The sequence below is a fragment of the Salvelinus alpinus genome, chromosome 19 (genome assembly GCF_045679555.1).
Source record: "Salvelinus alpinus chromosome 19, SLU_Salpinus.1, whole genome shotgun sequence".
Lineage (NCBI taxonomy): Eukaryota > Metazoa > Chordata > Actinopteri > Salmoniformes > Salmonidae > Salvelinus > Salvelinus alpinus.
In genome coordinates this window covers 24,290,766-24,314,476 of record NC_092104.1, presented here as the reverse complement: position 1 = coordinate 24,314,476, position 23,711 = coordinate 24,290,766, and the positions used below count along the sequence as shown (strand labels likewise).

General features: G+C 40.9%; 1 protein-coding gene across 1 annotated transcript in view; it reads right to left on the bottom strand.

Moving 5' to 3' along the window:
• The window catches only part of hk2 (hexokinase 2), a 110,990-nt gene extending 88,312 nt beyond the window's left edge, over positions 1-22,678 (bottom strand). Inside the window, exon 1 of the mRNA XM_071352669.1 lies at positions 22,387-22,678. Within this exon, the coding sequence (XP_071208770.1) occupies positions 22,387-22,449 (63 nt within the window). The 5' untranslated portion in view covers positions 22,450-22,678. The remainder of the gene's footprint in view (positions 1-22,386) is intronic.
• Between the last annotated feature and the right edge of the window lie 1,033 nt (positions 22,679-23,711).

Here is a 23,711-nt window from a genome sequence, read left to right as displayed (position 1 = left end):
CGCAATGCTTGAGGCATTGCTAAGAGCTGCTGGCAAAACGCACGAAAGTGCTGTTTGAATGAATGCATACGAGCCTGCTGGTGCCTACCATCGCTCAGTCAGACTGCTCTATCAAATCATAGACTTAATTATAACATAATAACACACAGAAATACGAGCCTTGGGTCATTAATATGGTCGAATCCGGAAACTATCATCTCAAAAACAAAACTTTTATTCTTTCAGTGAAATACGGAACCGTTCCGTATTTTATCTAACGGGTGGCATCCATAAGTCTAAATATTCCTGTTACATTGCACAACCTTCAATGTTATGTCATAATTACATAAAATTCTGGCAAATTAGTTCACAATGAGCCAGACGTTCCAAACTGTTGCATATACCCTGACTCTGCGTGCAATGAACGCAAGAGAAGTGACACAATTTCACCTGGTTAATATTGCCTGCTAACCTGGATTTCTTTTAGCTAAATATGCAGGTTTAAAAATATATATTTCTGTGTATTAATTTTAAGAAAGGCATTGATGTTTATGGTTAGGTACACGTTGGAGCAACGACAGTCCTTTTTCGCGAATGCGCACTGCATCGATTATATGCAACGCAGGACACGCTAGATTAACTAGTAATATCATCAACCATGTGTAGTTATAACTAGTGATTATGATTGATTGATTGTTTTTTATAAGATACATTTAATGCTTGCTAGCAACTTACCTTGGCTCCTTACTACATTCGCGTAACAGGCGGGCTCCTCGTGAGGTAGGTGGTTAGAGCGTTGGACTAGTTAACCGTAAGGTTGCAAGATTGAATCCCTGAGCTGACAAGGTAAAAATCTGTCGTTCTGCCCCTGAACAAGGCAGTTAACCCACCGTTCCTAGGCCGTCATTGAATATAAGAATGTGTTCTTAACTGACTTGCCTAGTTAAATAAAAGGTGTAAAAAAAAAAAAAAGGGCAAAAATCGTCATCCAAAATTAGCGATTTCCGATTGTTATGAAAACTTGAAATCGGCCCTAATCAAGACTCCTCGGCCATTCCGATTAATCGGTCGACCTCTAATTCTAACTGTGCTGTTGAGGAACTAGAGCAAGCACACTTGTAGGTCATTTCATTTGGAGCACAACCCTGCATCCCCGGCATCACAAATTACTGTTGTTGTTGTTCAAAAATCCCCCAAAAAATGTTTGGGGGGGGAAAGCTTGTTCTATTGCCAACATGATCAGCTAAGTTATAAACTATGATCTTACAGTGTTCAGCTTTTACAAGGTAATTCAGAGAAACAGATAATTTTGGTGCGCATAAAAAGGAGTCTTGTGAGCATTCAGGTTTATGCGCCCAGGCAAATTTTCTTCACAATAAATAAACATAGACTCCTTCTGTTCAGAACAACCCAGGGTATGATTCCATTTAATCTTGGAACTGTACATCAAACATAGTGATCATAAATGTTGAAGCTGTATATGACACAAGTTTTATGATTTCGAAATGTGAAGTGCACATTTGGACTCACAGGTGTTTGCCTAGCTTGTGTAACATCAAAGCACTATTTATTATAATCCTCAACGTCTCTTCTTTCAAAATACACTTCTTGTCGAGCGAGGTGCTCAAGTTCAGAACGGCTGTCAGTCCAAACCCATACAGTGCTGTGAAGCGCAGAGCCTATAGCATGTTACTGTACAGCTACTATGTTCCAATTTAGGTGTTTATTAGTGCCCAAACCTGGCAAATCACGATATGGATTTTTGTCCATATCACCCATTTCTAGTGTGTGTAGCTATTAGGATTGCAAAGGGTCGGAAACTTTCGGGTAAATTTATTTTTTCAGAAAATTTTGTATGGGAAGTTAAGCCCGAGAATTTGTGGAATTTTGCTTAAATTCATCAAAAAAAGTTAGCTTATAACAGTGAACCTTTGAAGGATACACATAAGGCAATTCTAGGTCTTGTGGTATATTTTGGTTAAACTATCCCCAATGCAATAGAATTGCAACCCTCTGCATACACAGTGCATTCTTCCATCACATGTGCAGTGAACTCTTCCATCACATATACAGGTGATTCTCAAGATCTTGCACCCTATTGAGATGCTATTGAGCCCACACTACTACACTGTCTGAGCCAAGGACTACATGCTTTCTGGTAAGTTTTGATTACAATACTGGGTGGGGTGAAAATATTTTATATGACATAAACTATTTTTTTGTTTACTAGTAAATAGTAGCCTACAGCAAAGTGTGTTTAAATCATTTCTAACTTGTTAACAATTTCTGCTAGTTAGTTTTTGCTACCATGTGGGTTTTAGCTTGCTTGAGCCTTCTGAGGACTTAATTCACCTGTTTCCATACAGGTTTAATTTAAAAACATTTATCTTACAAAGGAGTTGTTTATAATAACTGCTTAACTATTTATCTGTACATGGAATTGTATTATTACTTTTTTTACTAATTGTTTTCTAATCTTTACAGGAAAATGCCACGGGCACTATCTGATGTGTGGAGACATTTCACTGCAGCTAATGTAGAAGGAAAAGCTGTGTACATTTGCAAATACTGTGCCAAATCATGTGAAGAATGCAACAAAGATGCAGAATCATATGGCCAAGTGCATAAAGTTCCCTCAGTGCTCACAACAAGCAACCTCTGACAAATGTCCCTCTACTTCTATTCGAGGTGAAAATGATGAATCAGACACCTTATCGACAGCAACAGCTCATGGTCCTCCTGGAATCAGAAGGTTTTTTGACTCAATGGAGGAACGCAGTCAGAGAAATGCTGATGAATGTCTTACTCAAGCTGTGTATGCAACTCGTTCACCTCTGATTCTCACAGGCAATGTGTATTGGAAGAGATTTCTGAATGTTCTTCGCCCAGCATACACCCCTCCAACCAGACATGCTTTATCTACTAATTTCATGGATGCAGAGTTCAACAGAGTTCAAGTGAAGGTCAAATCATAGAGAAAGCAGACTGTATTGCAATCATCTCTGGTGGGTGGTAGAATGTTCGTTGGCAAGGAATAATTAACTACATCATCTCCACCCCTCAACCAGTATTCTACAAGAGCAGACACAAGGGACAACAGACACATCGGTCTCTACATTGCAGATGAGCTGTAGGCAGTCATCATTGACCTTGGACCACAGAAGGTATTTGCACTGGTGACAGACAATGCTGTGAACATGAAGGCCACTTGGTCTAAAGTGGAGGAGTCCTACCCTCACATCACACCCATTGGCTCTGCTGCTCATGCATTGAATCTGCTCCTCAAGGACATCATGGCACTGACAACAATGGATACACTCTACAAGAGAGCCAAGAAAATGGTTTGGAATGTGAAGGGTCATAAAGTTATAGCAGCAATCTACCTCACCAAGCAAAGTGAGAAGAATAAGAGTACCACACTGAAGCTGCCCAGCAACACCCGTTAGGGTGGTGTTGTCATCATGTTTGACAGTCTCCTGGAGGGGAAGGAGTCTCTCCAAGAAATAGCCATATCACAGTCTGCCGATATGGACAGCCCCATCAAGAGGATCCTCCTGGATGATGTATTTTGGGAGAGAGTGATAAGCAGCCTGAAACCTATAGCAGTAGCCATTGCACGGATTGAGGGAGACAACTGCATCTTGTCTGATGTTCAGACTCTGCTTGCAGATGTAAGAGAATAAATCTGTACTGCCATGCCCACTTCACTGTTGCTCAAAGCAGAGGAAACTGCAGTTCTGAAATACATCAAAAAGCGTGAAGACTTCTGCCTGAAGCCCATACACGCCACAGCGTACATGTTGGACCCAAAGTATGCTGGCAAGATCATCCTGTCTGGTGCAGAGATCAACAAAGCCTATGGTGTCATCACTACCATGTCTCGTCACCTTGGTCTGGAAGAGGGCAAGGTTCTTGGCAGTCTGGCGAAGTACACTTCCAAGCAAGGGCTTTGGGATGGCGATGCAATATGGCAGTCGTGCCAACATGTCTCATCAGTCACCTGGTGGAAGGGACTTTGTGGATCTGAGTCTGTTCCCCTGTTGCCTCCATCATCCTCCAAATTCCACCAACATCAGCCGCCTCGGAGCGCAACTGGTCCTTGTTTGGGAACACACACACCGAAGCACGCAACAGGATGACCAATACAAGGATTGAAAATGTGGTTTCCACCCAGGCAAATTTTTGGCTTTTTGAGCATGACAACGAGCCATCCTCAACAAGGTTAGAAAGTGACAGTGAAGATGCCAAACGTCCTGCACGGTGTTGGGCTGTAAGCACAACCCCCACCTGTGGACGTCGGGCCCACATACCACCCTCATGGAGTCTGTTTCTGACCGTTTGAGCAGACACATGCACATTTGTGCTGCCCTGCTGGAGGTCATTTTGCAGGGCTCTGGCAGTGCTCCTCCTTGCACAAAGGCGGAGGTAGCGGTCCTGCTGCTGGGTTGTTGCCCTCCTACGGCCTCCTCCACGTCTCCTGATGTACTAGCCTGTCTCCTGGTAGCACCTCCATGCTCTGGACACTACGCTGACAGACACAGCAAACCTTCTTGCCACAGCTCGCATTGATGTGCCATCCTGGATGAGCTGCACTACCTGAGCCACTTGTGTGGGTTGTAGACTCCGTCTCATGCTACCACTAGAGTGAAAGCACCGCCAGCATTCAAAAGTGACCAAAACATCAGCCAGGAAGCATAGGAACTGAGAAGTGGTCTGTGGTCACCACCTGCAGAACCACTCCTTTATTGGGGGTGTCTTGCTAATTGCCTATAATTTCCACCTTTTGTCTATTCCATTTTCACAACAGCATGTGAAATTTATTGTCAATCAGTGTTGCTTCCTAAGTGGTGTAGTAGTAACATAAAACACATGGATAAAATATAAGGACATAAGACAGCTGAACATTAAAGTAACGAACCACATGTTCACATTTATCATGAGACTGTGGTAATGGAGATATACTAAGGGATGTTCTGGCCCTCTTATTTTCTCCATTGTGCTGACAGACTGACCAGACACATGGGCACCTAAAATAATTGGACACACTAGACTTATAGTCTACACATTCCACTAAAAGCACACATACCAGAGAAATATGCTTAAGGCAACTGGACACTAATGACAAGAAGAGACATAGAGTCTGCCAATTCCAATAAGGACATACCAGAGAACATGCTGGGGCATTGAATTAAATACAGGGTTGAGTCATAGGCCTAGAGTATAGAGGGACATATATTATTTTTAAGACAAGCATGGGTCTGGCCACTATTATAATTTAACTGAAAGCAGATAATGGGCGTTAGTAGGCGTGAACAAGCAGGAAGCCTGAACTAAAAAGATAATGATGGCAGGGAAAATTAGGGGAAGTATGCTTATTTGCATATGGGGTGGACCCATATGCTATTTATGTATAAATGTTGGAACCGGGGTTGGGAAGCGGAGTGTGTGTTCCGCGGGGTGTGTTCCGCGGGGTGTGTTCCGCGGGGACATGCCGGTGGGCTGTACAGTTGTAATAAAGAGCATGTTTGATTTTAAAAGTTCTGGTAAGCGTTGTATTTGAAAATGATTTTCCACGACATAATTGGCGAGCTAGCCAGGAGCTGATAGGGACTGGGACGTTCTTGGCTGATGATGGGTTCTTTGGACAATCTAAACAAACAGAGGTGGCCGCCCAACTAGAAGGTAAGCAAGTTCTTACAATAGTTGAAATGTTTGTGTAAGATTGCTCCAGAGATACTGTCTCAGCGAGAGGAGCGCCACGTAAGTCTCTCTTTCAAATTTCCTAAAATGAAACCAGTAAATACAAAAGAACTTTTAAATTCAATGAATTTGCATGTATGTGTAATTTGGGGAATGGTATTAAATGTAAATGTATGCGCATGTATAGAGACTGAGTGAATAGGTGCTGTGAACTTTGCTTGTGTTAGATGTAGAGTGAGCATGCATGCGCTCGTTCAGATCAGACCGTTCGAATGTGTAGCTTAAATGATGCGGTTGTTTGCGCATCTGGCTGAGATGGCTGGTTAACATTTTTGAAAAGGTCTGCTTGGGTGGGATATTCACAGCGCGGCAGAAGGGTCTGTTGGTGAATATTTAGTAGTTAAATTAATATTTCATGGTTACCGCTTTGAAAGAAGGACTGAACGGATGAAATATTTAGAAGGCAGGAAAAACGTTAGCCCGATTGTGCGACGTTCAACTGCAAAAGTAGCTTATACAGTCAAAGCATAAAACAGTAGGTTGTAGGAAAACGTTAGCCCGATTGTGCGGCGTTCAACTGCAAAAGTAGCTTATACAGTCAAAGCATAAAACAGTAGGTTGTAGGAAAACGTTAGCCCGATTGTGCGGCGTTCAACTGCAAAAGTAGCTTATACAGTCAAAGCATAAAACAGTAGGTTGTAGGAAAACGTTAGCCCGATTGTGCGGCGTTCAACTGCAAAAGTAGCTTATACAGTCAAAGCATAAAACAGTAGGTTGTAGGAAAACGTTAGCCCGATTGTGCGGCGTTCAACTGCAAAAGTAACTTATACGGTCAAAACATAAATCAGTAGTTAAATAAATATTCATAGTTTCCGCTCTGAAAGGAAGATTGTATGGGTGAAGTAGTAGGTGCAGGAAAAACGTTGGCCCGATTGTGCGGCGTTCAAATGCAAAAGAAATCCTGCGAATAAAAAACCGCTCTGTCTAGCTACCAGGGTTTGGTAATTCAGTAGGTCATGCCACAATACTACTCTAAAAATAGAAGAAAAGATAAGTATTGGGGGTTGAATAGGATATGAAGACAAGCTGATCCGATTAGACAGTAGTCTCGTCATATTGTAGAAGTCTAGGCTTATGTAGAAGGAAGTGAATTAAGTCAATAAAGAAAGACTGAGTTGTTTTGAGGTAAAAACAAAGGGATTGAATGAACGGATGAAACATAAAAGGATGAATGATAATGTTGTAAGAAATGAGTAGATCTGTGTAAAAATAGAAGATTAGGAAGGAAAGATGAGTTGTGTGTGTATGTAGGCAGAACGTCCAGGAGAGGGAGCGCGCAGCTCTCCTGTGACAGAGTAGAGTTGATGCTGTAGTATTCAGAAATAATGTATGTACTGTATAGAGTAGGCTTCGATAAAAGAAATTAAGTGATGTGACAAATGAATTATTAATTGGAAAGGAGATTGGCTCTAACTCGGAAAAATAGTAAATAAAAGGTGTAGAAATACATGGGAGTATTTAGGAAAAATAAATAAATAAATAGTCGCATGGGACCAAAATGTGAAGCTCGATTTGTAGGCGTTCTGATGTCAACATTCTATCATCAGAAAATACATTGCGATGAGGTTGTGTGTGTGGTTCCTCTAGTCCTCGCAGACGTGCGGGTGATTGGCAGAACTATTGACAAGATCTAAGAACAAATGAGAAAATAGCTCCCTGTTTTGAATATGGATATAGCGGGTTATGGGGAAAATTAGTGTAAGGTGACACTAGAACTTAGTGCGGTAGTAGGAAATGCCGCTATACAAGAGTTTATTTCCTTGTCAAAATAACAAACAACTAATTGGTTTGAGGTTAGTGAGAATGGAATTTTTTACTTGTCGGTGTATAGTCTCTGAGCGAACAATGAGTGTTTCATAGAGATTACAGTTTATATGTGGTCAAGAAGAAGTATTGGATCACGTTTGACATCTAGTAAAATAACGATGGAATTTTAATTGTTAGACATTCTATACCACAATTCTCTGGAACTGTTAAAGACGCTTTAGAATAAAATCTATGGATAAGTAAAATTATTGGTTTGCTGACTAAAAGGTAACGTTGTGAATATTAACAATATGTACACTTTCTTTTCCAGAAAGAATAAGGGGAAAAAAGGGTTTTTTAATCTTCTCTGGTCAACAATGTCATTGGAGACTGCATTACTGTGGAAAGCAGTTAATTAAAGTCAGCCGCTTTAAAAATAAAAATATCTGGATAAGGCTAAAACATGGAGTTCTGGATGAGTGAGTCCAGTCCCTTTGCGATTATTGGCTTATGATTTACTACTAAGTGCACCATGTACTGGGAATGAATATACATTAGTAGGTTTATTGGAAGGGTTTTTTCCAATTCAGTTTCAAATTGGGTATGCAAAAGGATGAACATGTTTTTGAAAAATGTATTTAAGTTGCTCCTAAAGAAAGGGGGAGTGGAAACATATTAATGGTCTCAAAATGCCCTGAATCCTAGGAATTTCTTGTAAAAGACTGATCACCTTTTACTAGAAATTGTTGGAACAGGTGGGATATACTTATAAAATGTTTAAGACACCAGACTCTATTCAAACTGTATAATTACTTTGAAAATCTATTATGTCCCTGGGAAAATTATGAAGAGTTGTACCCTTAAATTGAATAAGTTATTCGAATAGGTTTATTTTAATTTTTGTTTTTTTGATATAACATGTGTTCATAGGTAAAATTATCAGTTCCTTGGGGTTATGGTCTCTGGGTAAATACACAAATGTGCTTTGTTCATTCTGCATATAAAAAGTGATGTAGGTTACTCCGGGGGGTTTATTGGAGTGTGGGTTTCTGTGTGGGTTTTGTTGATGGATACATCATCTGTAATTCATCTGAGAGATCACCAGTAGAATAAGGGAGTTGTCATGAAAGGTGACGTCAGAATGCTTTAGGGCATGGGAGAGAATATCACCACTAGTGGGTGTGGAGCTCATACCCGCCCTAATCGACTGAATAGTGAGGGACAACTGTGTCTGATGACCTGTGAACTGTATCAAATAATAGACATGTTGAAATGATATGGGCCAGGGTGTATTATGAATTAAAGGAATTGGGGTATTGAACTTTTATTACCAGGCCACTCATGTAAGAAAAACTGAGACAAAAGGGCTATTGGGAAAATAGATAATACTGGTAATAAAAGTGTTTAGTTTAAATGTTAATTATTAAAGGGATGATGTGTATTGAATTGATCAGGTCCAATTTGAGTTAAAGTAAACACTAAGGATTGTTATCCTGAATATTGGGTTGGTAAATGTATAAACAATAAACATAACTGTTTAGTTATTTAGATATAGCACTGTTTGAATTTAATAGGCCTAGGGCCGCTCTGGAATCTAATCCTGGGACAAGGAGGTTGACAAAACTTCCAGAATATTTGATTATCGGTTTTTTGTTTCTTTTGTTTTCTAATGTCATTGGAATTGTAATGATAAATTGTATTGTTTGATTGACTATAAAGGTAGTCTGTTGTGCGATGATACCCAAGAATGTAGAAGAAAGAGACCAACAATAACATTGGCATAGATTGAAAAGGATGGACGTTTTCCCCAGGTTTAATTACATTACAAATAGTGGTAATATTGCAACTGTGCAATTATTGTAATTTCTTTTTCTCTTTTTCTCGTTTGGTCAATTTATTTGTGTTTTGAGGAACATAAGGTTGTGAATATGTTCCTAAGGGGGGACTGATATCTATTTTAAATTGATTAGAAAAGATTTGAGAATGTTTTAAGAATGTATTTTACAGCAGTTGCTGTAGGGACCATCATTTGATTATCATTATGAATATTTCTGTGTCAGGAGGCCAGGTATTTGAGGCAGAATGGTTACATAGGGCTATTATTAAAACTTAAGATTTAGTGATCTTGCTAATGTTGTCAGGAAATAACCCATGTGTTAGTGTGTATGTCCTCAGGAAAAAACAGCCAGAAATGGAAGGGCTTGGGCTGCATTCTGGAGACTGAGTGTACATCAAGATACACCAGGCTGGTGGTATACTTCTTACAACACTGCAGTGGTAAAGTTCTTTATGTTTCTCTTTGGTGGGTACATAAGTCTCACGAGAAGTGAGGTCCAGCTGAATAAAGGGTGAGCTTGAAAACACCATGACAGAGGACGTGGAATCAGAGAGAGAGAGAGAGAGACTAGATTCCACTATAGACATACTGGGTTGAGTTTGAGGCTACTTGTTTTATTTTTAATACATCATGTGAAAGAGAATGGATAATAGGATATTATACTCTAAACAAACATGTTAAAGGGATTGATATGAAAGCATATACAGTGTTGAATTAATTCAAGAAGAGAGAATGTTAATTGTAGGTTATGCACATGATTATCAGTTGAAATGGAGAAGATGGGAAACTAAGTAAAAATGACATGATTTGGGAACACCTCTCAGAACCTGTGGCCGAAAGGGGAAGACTGGGTGGAAGCATGAGGAAGCTTTTTAGGGCTTTTATTTTTGTGGAGTCCAGCAGAAAAGTATCCTGGAGGCATAGAGTCAGGTAAAGAGAGAGTGGGAATTGTCATGGTCTCAGATTTCAGTTTGCATGAATATATTTATGCATAACACATAACATTGTCAATGCTGTTATGTTTTGTCTGTTGTTTTCCAAGTCTTATGTTTAGGAAACCAGAAGGAGAGGGGTTCGCCAGCTTCAGCTGGAATGTCTGTTTGTTGTGTGATGAGTGATGGAAGTAAGAGGATGTATGGTGCAATCTTAGAACAGAGGCCATAAGTCTCTAAGTATGAATGCTTCACAGAAAGTAGGCAGAAACCTGAACCAGGATGAGAGGTTCTGCGTTTGATGATCCAAGGGGACCAGAAGGACCTCTCTCAGTGGTACCAGGAGATCTAGTCCACGTTGGAGGGATCCGGAGGAAGTGGGATCAACCGAGGAGAGATGGACCCTATGAGGTGGCCAAAGCAACAAGAACGGCCGTCCAAGTGAAAAGAAGCCAGACGTGGTACCATCTGAACCACTGCAGCTGAGTCCCAACAGAGAGAAGGATACAACCACATAGAGATGAGGACACTGAGGATGCTGATTCACCAGGAGGGAGCCTGGAGGGAGCAGGAGCAGCGGAAACGATTGAGATGCCAGGGAGGAGCCAAGAAAACAGTAAATCAAGTGAAAGCCAAAATATGACACGTGCACCGACTAATGCACCCAGAAGAGGAGGAGAGGCCTCACAAGGAACAGAATAAGAACGTTTCTTTCCTAAAATTGAAACCCTTCCAGATGGAAGCTAAGTCCGGCCTGAGGAGGGAGCTTCAGGTGAAGAAAGAGGAGGAAAAGTCCCGCAAGCTGAAGAAAATGGGGATTACCCCACAATTGACTTTTAAACTTTTGAATGGCCTCCTTTACAGACAATTGATGTTAGAACAACAAAAGAATAATGACATTGACATAACAGAAGCAACAGTGAATGCTAGTATAGAAACAACAGACTAATGCACAATCAAGATGTATGGTGGGAGCAGGAAGAGAAGAATGGAATCAGCCGAACAATCCAAAAAGACTGACAAGGTTAGAATCTATGTTCCACCTCAATGTATAACAGAAGCAGGAGAACTGAAGTCTATCTCAATCATAAGGATCAAACCCTTATCGGAGATTGCACTCTGTGGATGGACACATCACCAAACAAAGGGAGAAGTCGTTTGGGACCCGAAAGGATGTGACCTGACATGAATCAAAGAAAAAGACGAGTAGGTGCTCATCATGAACAAGATTGAACCAGTGGAAGGTGAAGACCTGCACCTGAACAGGAAGAACCTGTGACAACAACAAGGGTGGCGGCTGCTGTGACGACCACAGTAGTTACCACTAGATGACATCGACTGCCCTTACCAAGCAGACCACCGTGCCAACAAAGCAACCTGAGACATCAGTCAGGAGAGTTTTTTACTGACATTTGGAACTTTCTGATAAACTCTAATGATCTACCTCAAGATAAGAACATTGAAAAAGCGACAGAATTAGATATATTAGAACCACTCAAGGACAGCACACGAGAAGAAGTAGTGAAGAACGAGTGGTACAAATGGGTTAAGTCTATGGCAAACAAACACAGAATGGACAATTGTATTTTGTGTAGAAAATCACCTTTGTCTGATCTTTTAATAGTCTCTGAACCAGCATCATTTAAAAACTGTGTAAGTTGGAAAAATGACCATTGTACCAATAGAAAGTATTCTATTTCCTTGTGTGACATTGAATGTAGGATTGCTCAAGGGAGCACTAGAGGCAGAGCCATGTTAAACGAGACTAAGTTGGGAGACAATGATTGTGCTGCCTATGAAATTAGAACTGAATTAAATGGACCCCAATTAGACAGAAGTACTGTGGTTAAAGGAAAATATGAATGTTTTTACAGCCATGACACCGAAGGAATTGATGTAGGAAACACCACTGTAGAATGTGATACTATTTGGGTTTTAGAGAATGTGGGAGTTCGTAAAAATAATGATAAAGGGTTGTGTGGTCACATAACTCAGGTTGCGCCATCTCTTAATATGTTGAAAAATCAAGACAGAGGTATTGCTGATAGTTTCTGGATGTGTGGAAAAAACTAACTGTTGAATGTATTGCCTGATGGATGGATTGATCTTTGTGCCTTAGTTAGAAGCAATTAAATAGGTTACTATTATTGAATCACTCCATGATGACTATGTTAAAACCTAGAGTTAAAAGGGTTTATGATAAGGATCCTGAGGTATACCTTAATGCAATTGGACTGCTTAGAGGTCTACTTAGGGATTTCAAGGCCAGAGAGGAGGTTAAATCAGGATTTGAATCTATATTTCTGTGGATAACACCAAATATGAACTTAGAATGGATTAATTATATATGATATAATCAACAGGGATTCATTAACTATACTTAATTGGCTCTTAGTGGAGAAGGGTGGAGTTTGTGTCATGTTTGCTAGGATGACCATCATGTTGGGAGGAGGGTTGTTGGCTTTGGGTATTGCATTTTGTTGTGTTATACCCTGGTAAAGTCAATTGTGGTTCAGACAGCAGTTAACTAGATGTCTGTAAGGAGAGATGACCCTCCTGTGGTGATTGATCCTGTACCGAGTAGCCCAGGCAAGTATACTAATAAGTATGGAAAGCCTTGTAATGCGGTCGGTGGACCTTTGGACTGCCCCTTTGGGAATCCAAACTGTCTATATAGAGTAGTTCCTGGAGGTGGTTATGCTTGCCATGATTTTTGTAAGGATGGTCTACCTGTATATGCTGTATTTCCAAATTCATGTCTGCAAGGAGGATCATGTTGAAATGCTTAAATTTAGAATGATGTTGTGTCAATTTTCTTTTGTAACTGCATGTAGATCTTTTATTTTTTTCTTATTCATTTATTATTATACTCCTTGTATTATTTTGATTTTCACATAACTGAGATAACCTCAGGCAAGGCTATTTACCTACACGCTCATGCTTCATCAAATATGTAATATTTTATCCTTATATTTTTATACCAAATTTGATCTTTTACTCTTATGAATATTGGAGATGTTTGGTCTAGTTGGTTTTCTTTAATGTTTCTGATTGGATATTTTACTCCTATTTCACATTGGAGATGTTTGGTCTAGTTGGTTTATATGCTTCACTTTGTTTTTATTTTTTGTATTTTCTTGTTTATCATAGGTATTTTAATTTACTATCCCAAAGTCTTATTTGTATCATTTATGTGGCTAAATAGCCCCAGAGGGGGGATTGTAGTAGTAACATAAAACACATGGATAAAATATAAGGACATAAGACAGCTGAACATTAAAGTAACGAACCACATGTTCACATTTATCATGAGACTGTGGTAATGGAGATATACTAAGGGATGTTCTGGCCCTCTTATTTTCTCCATTGTGCTGACAGACTGACCAGACACATGGGCACCTAAAATAATTGGACACACTAGACTTATAGTCTACACATTCCACTAAAAGCACACATACCAGAGAAATATGCTTAAGGCAACTGGACACTAATGACAAGAAGAGACATAGAGTCTGCCAATTCCAATAAGGACATACCAGAGAACATGCTGGGGCATTGAATTAAATACAGGGTTGAGTCATAGGCCTAGAGTATAGAGGGACATATATTATTTTTAAGACAAGCATGGGTCTGGCCACTATTATAATTTAACTGAAAGCAGATAATGGGCGTTAGTAGGCGTGAACAAGCAGGAAGCCTGAACTAAAAAGATAATGATGGCAGGGAAAATTAGGGGAAGTATGCTTATTTGCATATGGGGTGGACCCATATGCTATTTATGTATAAATGTTGGAACCGGGGTTGGGAAGCGGAGTGTGTGTTCCGCGGGGTGTGTTCCGCGGGGTGTGTTCCGCGGGGACATGCCGGTGGGCTGTACAGTTGTAATAAAGAGCATGTTTGATTTTAAAAGTTCTGGTAAGCGTTGTATTTGAAAATGATTTTCCACGACAGTGGACAGTTTGATTTCACAGAAGTGTGATTGACTTGGAGTTACATTGTGTTGTTTAAGTGTTCCCTTTATTTTTTTGAGCAGTGTATATCCAACGCAAAAAACATCTACATATAAATGGTATTAATATTAATTCCCATATATTCCCGTTAATTCCCACCTCTGAATATTCCAAAATGTGCAACCCTAGTAGCTATGGGCCGGAGTCATTAGGGGCAGTGGCAGTACCATCTTGTCACCGCTAACAGAATACATCTGGCACTCATTATACTACAATCTACCCTGCTGAAATGCCAACAGTAATCTGATATTTTTATTTTTATTTTTTTTATTTAACTAGGCAAGTCAGTTAAGAACAAACTCTTATTTATAATGACAGCCTACCCCGGCCAAACCCAGACGACGCTGGGCCCAGGGACGTCTTCCTGGGGGATTGGAAATTGCCCCGGACCTCTCCGTCTGCTCAACCGAGTACCAGGACCTCTGGGAGGGGTTCAGTAAGGCCCGGGCCACTTCGCTTCCCCAGCACCAACCTGTATCCAAGAAGGTCAAGCCTGAGGCGCTGGCTCGCCGGTATAGTGCCGCGGCTACTACCCCAGAAGCCGATACCTTTCCCCCCCCGCTCCAAGATCATTAGCCCCTCTGCTGTTCGTCTTCTGTTGCCCCGTACCCTCCGTATTTTTCCTACCTTTTCTTTTTGAATATTTTATTTTTGCATTTTCCAATTAACAACATTCAAGACAAACGTGAAAAGATATTAGACAACAATAGGACAAAGTGACAGTAACAGATGAGCGTAACAAAGAAAGTAAAAATCAAACAAATTATAATTATATATACAAACAAACATACAATAAAAAAATATTATAATGAGACATTGGATCATATGGTCACCTGCCGTAGGCTACATATTATACATTACGTGTGAAACATTATATAAGGATAATATAGAGATTCATTCAATGTGATGTGGGGGGAGATTCTCCATATAGTCAATAAAAGGATGCCAAATTCTGTAAAATGTGTTTAACTTATTCCTCAAGCGGTAAGTGATTTTCTCCAGTGGGATACAACTATTAACTTCTGATAGCCACATTGCAACTGGCAGGGGGAATCCAATTTCCATTTCAAGGCAATATTTCCTACCTTTTCTGTGTCTAGAATTAAAACCATGTCTGACTGCCCCTTGTCTCCTGTTTCCAGGCCCACCCCTCTTCCTTGTCTCATCGACGGCCGACCGGCGTACATGGTGAGATGCCTCCTGAAGGTTTGACCTCGGGGCAGGGGATTCCAGTACCTGGTTGACTGGGAGGGTTATGGCCCGGAGGAGAGGTCCTGGGTCTCCAATAGGAACATCCTGGACCCAGGCCTCATCTCTGAATTCCAACGCCGGCACCCCGCTCAACCAGCTATGCGCCCAGGTAGGACACATGGTGCATCCCTAGGGGGGAGGGGGAGAGGTACTATCACACCCTGATCTGTTTAACCTGTCCTTGTCTCACCCCCTCAAGGTGTCACCCATCTTCCCCATTATCCCCTGTATATTTGTACCTGTGTTTTCTGTCTGTCTTTTGCCAGTTCACCTTGTTTGTTCAAGCCTACCAGCGTTTTGTCTCAGCTCCTGTTTTTCCCCTAGTCTCTTGTCCTCCTGGTTTTTAACTTTTACTTGTCCTGACCCTGTACCCGCCCGACCACTGCCTGTCTCTGACCCTGAGCCTGCCTGCCATTCTGTACCTTTGTTCCACCTCTGGATTACCGACCTCTGCCTGACCTGACCCTGACTGCCGTCCTGTACCTTGGCCTCTACTCTGGATTATCGACCCCTGCCTGCCATGACCTGTCGTTTGCCTGCCCCTGTGGTTACAATACACATTGTTACTTCACACAGTCTGCACTTGGGTCTTACCTTGATTCCTGATAGGTTCAGATTGTTTCCACAGCCAAGGTGACATTACAGACAAGCAGTCATCACAGAGACTACACAATGGAAAATCATGATATATGTTCTTTATCTTATTTAGATTTCCAGTTAGGTACATCGTCTACAATAGGCCTAGGCCAATTAGTTTTTTGTCAATCATACCACGGTCAAACAAAGGCCATCTCTCTCAACTCCTTAAATTAACATTCTGTATCAAGCCTCCTTCCTCTGACAACATTTTCTTGTACTGGAACACGAGTCACACTTCCCCAACGCTAACTAAAACCACCCCCTGCTCTATTAAGTGTCAGGAATTGTGAAAAACTGAGTTTAAATGTATTTGGCTAAGGTGTATGTAAACTTCCAACTTCAACTGTAGATACTTTTGTGCCTATTTCCTCCAGAATCTTCACAAGGTATTTTACTGTTCTGCGATTGATTTGCACTTTTCGCAAGAAACTTCAGGCGTTTGGAAATTGCTCCCAATGATGAACCAGACTTGTGGAGGTCTACAATTTTTTTTCTGAGGTCTTGGCTGATTCCTTTTGATTTTCCCATGATGTCAAGCAAAGAGGCACTGAGTTTGAAGGTAGGCCTTGAAATACATCCACGGGTACACCTCCAATTGACTCAAAGTATGTCAATTAGCCTGTCAGAAGCTTTTAAATTCATTACATCATTTTCTGGAATTTTCCAAGCTGTTTAAAGGCACAGTCAACTTAGTGTAAGTGAACTTCTGACCCACTGTAATTGTGATACAGTGAATTATAAGTGAAATAATCTGTCTGTAAACAATTGTTGGAAAAATTACTTTTGTCATGCAAAAAGTAGATGTCCTAACCAACTTGCCAAAACTATAGTTTGTTAACAAGAAATTTGTGGAGTGGTTGAAAAACTAGTTTTAACGACTCCAACCTAAGTGTATGTAAACTTCCGACTTCAACTCTACATATCCCAACCAGAAGCCATGGATTACAGGCGACATCCGCATCGAGCTAAAGGCTAGAGCTGCTGCTTTCAAGGAGCGGGACACTAATCCGGACACTTATAAGAAATCCTGCTATGCCCACAGATGAACTATCAAACAAGAAAAGCGTCAATACAGGATTAAGATTGAATCCCACTACACTGGCTCTGACGCTCGTTGGATGAGGCAGGGCTTGAAAACTATTACGGACGCTGTAGTGGAGCGGGTCGAGAGTTAAGTTTCTTGGTGTCCACATCACCAACACACTATCATTGTCCAAACACAACAAGACAGTCGTGAAGAGGGCACAACACCTCTCCCCCCTCATGAGATTGAAAAGATTTGGCATGGGTCCCCAGATCCTCAAAAAGTTCTACAGCTGCACAATCGAGAGCATCCTGACCGGTTGCATCACCAACTGGTATGGCAACTGCACAGCATCTGACCGTAAGGCACTACAGAGGGTAGTGCGTACGGCCCGGTACATCACTGGGACCAAGCTTCCTGCAATCCTGGACATATATAATAGGTGTTGTCAGAGAAAAGTCCATAAAATTGTCAGAGACTCCAGTCACCCAAGTCATAGACTGTTTTCTCTGCTACCGCACAGGAAGTGGTACCACCGGACTATTACATTGACCCCCCCCCTCCCCTCCATTTGTTTTGTACACTGCTGCTACTCGCTGTTTATTATCTATGTATAGTCACCTCACCCCTACCCTAAGTACAAATTATCTCTAACCTGTACAGTCGCACACTGACTCTGTACCGGTACCTCCTGTATATAGCCTCGTTATTGTGTTATTTATTTTTTTACTTTCGTTTATTTGGTAAATATTTTCTTAACTCTTCTTGAACTGCACTGTTTGTTAAGGGCTTGTAAGTAAGCATTTCACGGTAAGGTCTACACTTGTTGTATTCGGCGCATGTGACAAATACAGTTTGATTTGATTTGAATGCCAAGCGTCCCGTCTGTAGAAAACCTGGCTCTATCCCTAAGGTGAAGCATGGTGGTGACACCATCATGCTGTGGGGATTTTTTTTCCAGCAGCAGGGACTGGGAGACTAGTCAGGATTTAGGGAAAGATGAATGTAGCAAAGTACAGAGAGAGATACTTCATGAAAACCTGCTCCAGAGCGCTCAGGACCTCAGACTGGGGCTAAGGTTCACCTTCCAACATGACAACGACCATAAGCACACAGCCAAGACAATGCAGGAGTGGCTTTGGGACAAGTCTGTGAATGTCCTTGAGTGGCCCAGCCAGAGCCCAGACTTGAAACCGATCGAACATCTCTGGAGAGACCTGAAAATTGTATTGCTGTATAGCGACGCTCCCCATCAAACCTGAGAGCTCGAGAGGATCTGCAGAGAAGAATGGGAGAAACTCCCCAAAAACATGTGTGCCAAGCTTGTAGCGTCATACCCAAGAAGACTCGAGGCTGTAATCATTGCCAAATGTTCTTCAACAAGGTACTGAGTAAAGGGTCTGAACACTTATGTCTAAAAATATGTTTTCGCTTTGTCATTATGAGGTATTGTGTGTAGATTGATGAGGGAAAACAACTATAAGATCCATATTAGAATAAGGCTGTAATGTAACAAAATGTGGAAAAAGTCAAGGGGTCTGAATACTTTCCGAATGTACTGTATCTAATACACTGACAGGACACAATGTTCCAGCAGCAATCTGGAACAAACTGACGATACAGCATTCAAATCTGAAACTGGAGATAGCAAAATCTCACGAGTGAGAGAGTTGAGAGGGACGGAGAGTTGAGACAGCAAAAGGGGTATCTGACTTCTTACACTAGACTGCAGTAGGAATTATATTGGCATGGCGTAAATCAGAAGTAGGATAAAGCCTAAAGAGAAAATCTCGGAAAGGTGAGAAGCACAAATGTAGGAAAGCCAGTGACAGAGAGGCAGGCAGGAGAAGTAGCCTGTGGGCTGTCCAAAATTGTACATTTTATTGACCTAAGTTGGAGCTGTGAAATGTCAATAAAGTTAGAGGCTAGTAGTGCACAGTTTGTGGCTGGCTGAATCTAACAGGCTTAGCAAGTTAAACACAGCTGGCGTGCAGAGCCTATACTATGAATGTAATTTGAGGAGTTAGCTAGGTAACTTGTCTACTGAGTTCAACTCGGGATAACCGGTACCACAAAAGTGGCTCACCTTTAAGCCAGGCAAAATTCTACGGCAACAAATCATTCAGAACTAACTTGCAGTGACTGATGACAAAGTGGCTGTCTTATCATAGTGACATCAGGCCTGGATAGAAGCAGTCTACCGTCTTCAGAACAGGATAATAATTGGTTTGACTCAAAATAGTCGAAAAATAAATAACACTTTGTTCCATCTATCATAAAGTTGTGATTGAGAATAGCCTATGCCTAGGCTATAAACTTTCATTCTTGTTTTTTTTGAAAGCCATAACTTTAGGACAACACCTTCGTAGGCTAGAATACATAACATTGCCAAAAGTATGTGGACACTGCTCGTCGAACATCTCATTCCAAAATCGTGGGCATTAATATGGAATTGGTCCCCGCCTTGCTGCTATAACAGCCTCCACTCTTCTAGGAAGGCTTTCCACTAAATGTTGGAACATTGCTGCGGGGACTTGCTTCCATTCAGCCACAAGAGCATTAGTGAGGTTGGGCACTGATGTTGGCAGATAAGTCCTGGCTCGCAGTTGACGTTCCAATTCATTCCCAAAGGTGTTCGCTGGGGTTGAGGTCAGGGTTCTGTGCAGGCCAGTCAAGTTCTTCCACACCAATCTCAACAAACCATTTCGGTATAGACCTCGCTTTGTGCACAGGGGCCTTGTCATGCTGAAACAGGAAAGGGCCTTCCCGAAACTGTTGTCACAAAGTTGGAAGCACAGAATTGTCTAGAATATCATTGTATGCTGTAGCGTTAAGATTGTCCTTCACTGGAACTAAGGGGCCTAGCCCGAACCATGAAAAAAACAGCCCCAGACCATTATTCCTCCTCCACCAAACTTTACAGTTGCCACTACTTTGAGGCAGGTAGCGTTCTCCTAGCATCCACCAAACCCAGATTTGTCCGTCGGACACCGAGGGTGAAGCGTGATTCATCACTCCAGAGAATGTGTTTCCACTGCTCCAGAGTCCAATGGAGGCGAGCGTTACACCATTCCAGCAGGCGCTTGGCATTGCACATGATGACCTTAGGCTTGTGTGCGGCTGCTCGGTCATGGAAACCCATTTCATGAAGCTCCCAACTAACAGTTATTGTGCTGATGTTGCTTCCAGAGGCAGTTTGAAACTCGGTAGTGAGTGTTGCAAGCGAGGACAGATGATTTTTACACGTAACTTGCTTCAGCACTCGACGGTCCCGTTCTGTGAGCTTGTTTGGCCTACCACTTTGTGGCTGAGCCGTTGTTGCTCCTAGACGTTTCCACTTCACAATAACAGCACTTACACTTGGCAGCTCTAGCAGGGCAGAAATTTGACAAACTGACTTGTTGGAAAGGTGACATCCTATGACAGTGCCATGTTGAAAGTCACTGAGCTCTTCAGTAAGGCCATTCTACTGCCAATGTTTGTCTATTAAGAATGCATGGCTGTTTGCTCGATTTTATACACCTGTCAACAACGGGTATTTGTATTTATTAAGGATCCCCATTAGCAGTTGCCAAAGCAGCAGCTACTCTTCCTGTGGTCCAGCGACATTAAGGCAGTGTGGCTGAAATAGCTTTTGTATATATAGTGCATGCCCTGCTCCTTCCCTGACTTTATTGTCAATGTCAGAATTTTGAAATAACAAACAGAAAAGTATTTAGAGCCTTTTTACCTATTTTTTTCACACCTATTCCTAACTTAACCCGCCAAGACAATGTGCTGTAGGATGTTGGTACCCAGCCAGGCGCTCTCTCTCCTCACTGAATGAATGACAAATGGGTGATAATTGTGCACCTTACTTCACAATTGAATTTAAATTAGGCCTAACTGAATGATAAGGAGGGTGAAGAAGTTGATTTAATTTAGAAAGACAAAAGTGTAATGATGAGTTTGTGTTACGCCTATTTACCAGCAGCAAATAATTTGACCTCGGGCCTTGCGGGTTCATACTATTCTCTTTTACGTTTTACTTTGTAAAAATAAGCTGCAATGGGACTGTTCTAATTACTATAACTCTATTACTAATCAAATTTACTGTCAGGGAAACAAAAACATGCTACATGTTGAAATAGGACTTTAGAATAACGCAAACATATCCTTGACTGTATACAAGTTGATGAGCGGGAAACAAACGATGCAAGTCACCCGGCACTGGCGGCCCCTCGAAATTACACCTAAACTACAGAGTCAAAAGTTGAACACACCTACTCATTCAAGGGCTTTTCTTTATTTTTACATTGTAGAATAATAGTGAACACATCAAAACTCTGAAATAACACATATGGAATGATGTAATAACCAAAAAAAGTGATAAACAAATCAAAATATATTTTATATTTGTCCTGATAGCTTCTGGTGTGGATGAACAAAATCAACATGCGCGCTACGGCGCACGCAGATGAACGCGCGTCCCGGTCTAGTCAGCATGTTAACCTCTCAATACTTTCCGCATCCAATGTCATTCAGCCATCCCTGATTAACGTGCATAGGTAGCCAACATAAACCTTTTGAAGTAATGGTTTGACAATCAGATGAAAACAACATGATTGGTTGTGTTCATGCCACATTAAAAGGTAGGCTAGTACATGTAAACGTTAAAAGGACAAATCTTTACTATTAGGCCTATAGAGATCCTATTAAATTCATATGGATTTTGTATGTAATTCTGTGATTAACGGCCACATAAGAGGTCCCCGCATCTGTAAGAAATTAAATCTACTTTCACCCCTGCATAACATAGTCAAACACGAGTTACATGTTTAACTAGTCATCCATAGACCAGGCCAACAGCTTTAACTGGCATTGTGCCGACGCTAGAAGATGCGCGCTTATTGCATATCTGATAACAAGTCAGTAAAAGTCCATATTTGGGCATTGCTCGCCAACCGCCAGTGTCTTCAAAATTAATTTACTTAGTTAGTGTTGATAGACATTGATGTGGTGCAATTTTGACGGAAAATAAAACTAGCTAGCTAGCTACCACTGATAAGAGTAAATTCAACTGAATAGTGCATGGCTCTAGGAGGCTGGCTTGATGTTCCACTGACCCTGCAATGCCAACATGATCAGAGACGTCACGTGGCGTACCTTCTAGTAACTTAGCTTCTTCAAATTAGCAAAAATACACGTTTCTAACCAGTAGCCACTTACTTGTTGAACCTTGTCATGGTGGAGCTCCGTGAAGTAGTATGCCAGAAGATGAGAGGCTATCATCGTCGTTATGAATGTCCTTCTCCTCTACCACTTAACTAGCTAACTATGTTAATTTAATTATTTCCTAATAGCGGGCTTGTTCGTTAAACATTCGGCAACTAGTCATAACATTGAACAGAATCTGCACTGGCCTTCGTAACGACACTGTAAGCTACTACGACTTTATAGAGATGTAGACTACAGAAGTCACATACTTCAAACGAGTATTCTTACGGTCATTGCAGGCACGAGGAAGGTGTGGCTTATTTCGTGTCGCCGTCTAATGAAAAGCAAATGATGATATACTCTAATAGTTTATGAATGGATTTGATAGCCTACCTATAATCAAATCTTCTCACAATTATACAACATCGCATTAAATATTATGATTTAATTAACTCTCAAAGCAACTTTTAATTACTTTGATATATAGTGTATCTTATTGATAGAGATACAACTCCATAATCTTATTTCTGTAAAACAACACTGACCTTGGTTACTGGTATTATATCAACATGAGATCACAACATAATGATTTGATTATCTCTCAGAGCAACTTTTAATAACTTTTTTTTATAAAATAGTGTATCTCATAGAGCTATAACAGTGTTTCCCAAACTCTGTCCTCTGGACCCCAAGGGGTGCATATTTTGGGTTTGGCCCTAACACTACACAAATGATTCAAATGATCAAAGCTTGATGATTAGTTGATTATTTGAATCAGCTGTGTAGTGCTAGGTCAAAAACCAAAATGTGCAGCCCTTGGGGTCCCAAGGACAGAGTTTGGGAAACCTTGCTATACAGCCAAGATACAAACAATCAATGAATCAAATGTATTTTATAAAACCCATTTTACATGAGTAGTTTTTACATCAGTAGTCACAAAGTGTTGTACTGGTAACTTGAATAATGTTTACATACTGATTTACTCACTTCATATGTATATAAGGTATTCTAGTCAAGGCTCATCCTATATAACTATTGCTGTACACACCTTTTCTATTCATAGACTGTCCATAACGTCTATACACACCATTATTTATATACAATGAAGTCGGAAGTTTACATACACCTTAGCCAAATACATTTAAACTACGTTTTTCACAATTCCTGACATGTAATCCTCGTAAAAATTCCCTGTCTTAGGTCAGTTAGGATCACCACTTTATTTTAAGAATGTGAAATGTCAGAATAAAAGTACAGAGAACAATTTATTTCAGCTTTTATTTGTTTCATCACATTCCCAGTGGGTTAGAAGTTAACATACACTCAATTAGTATTTG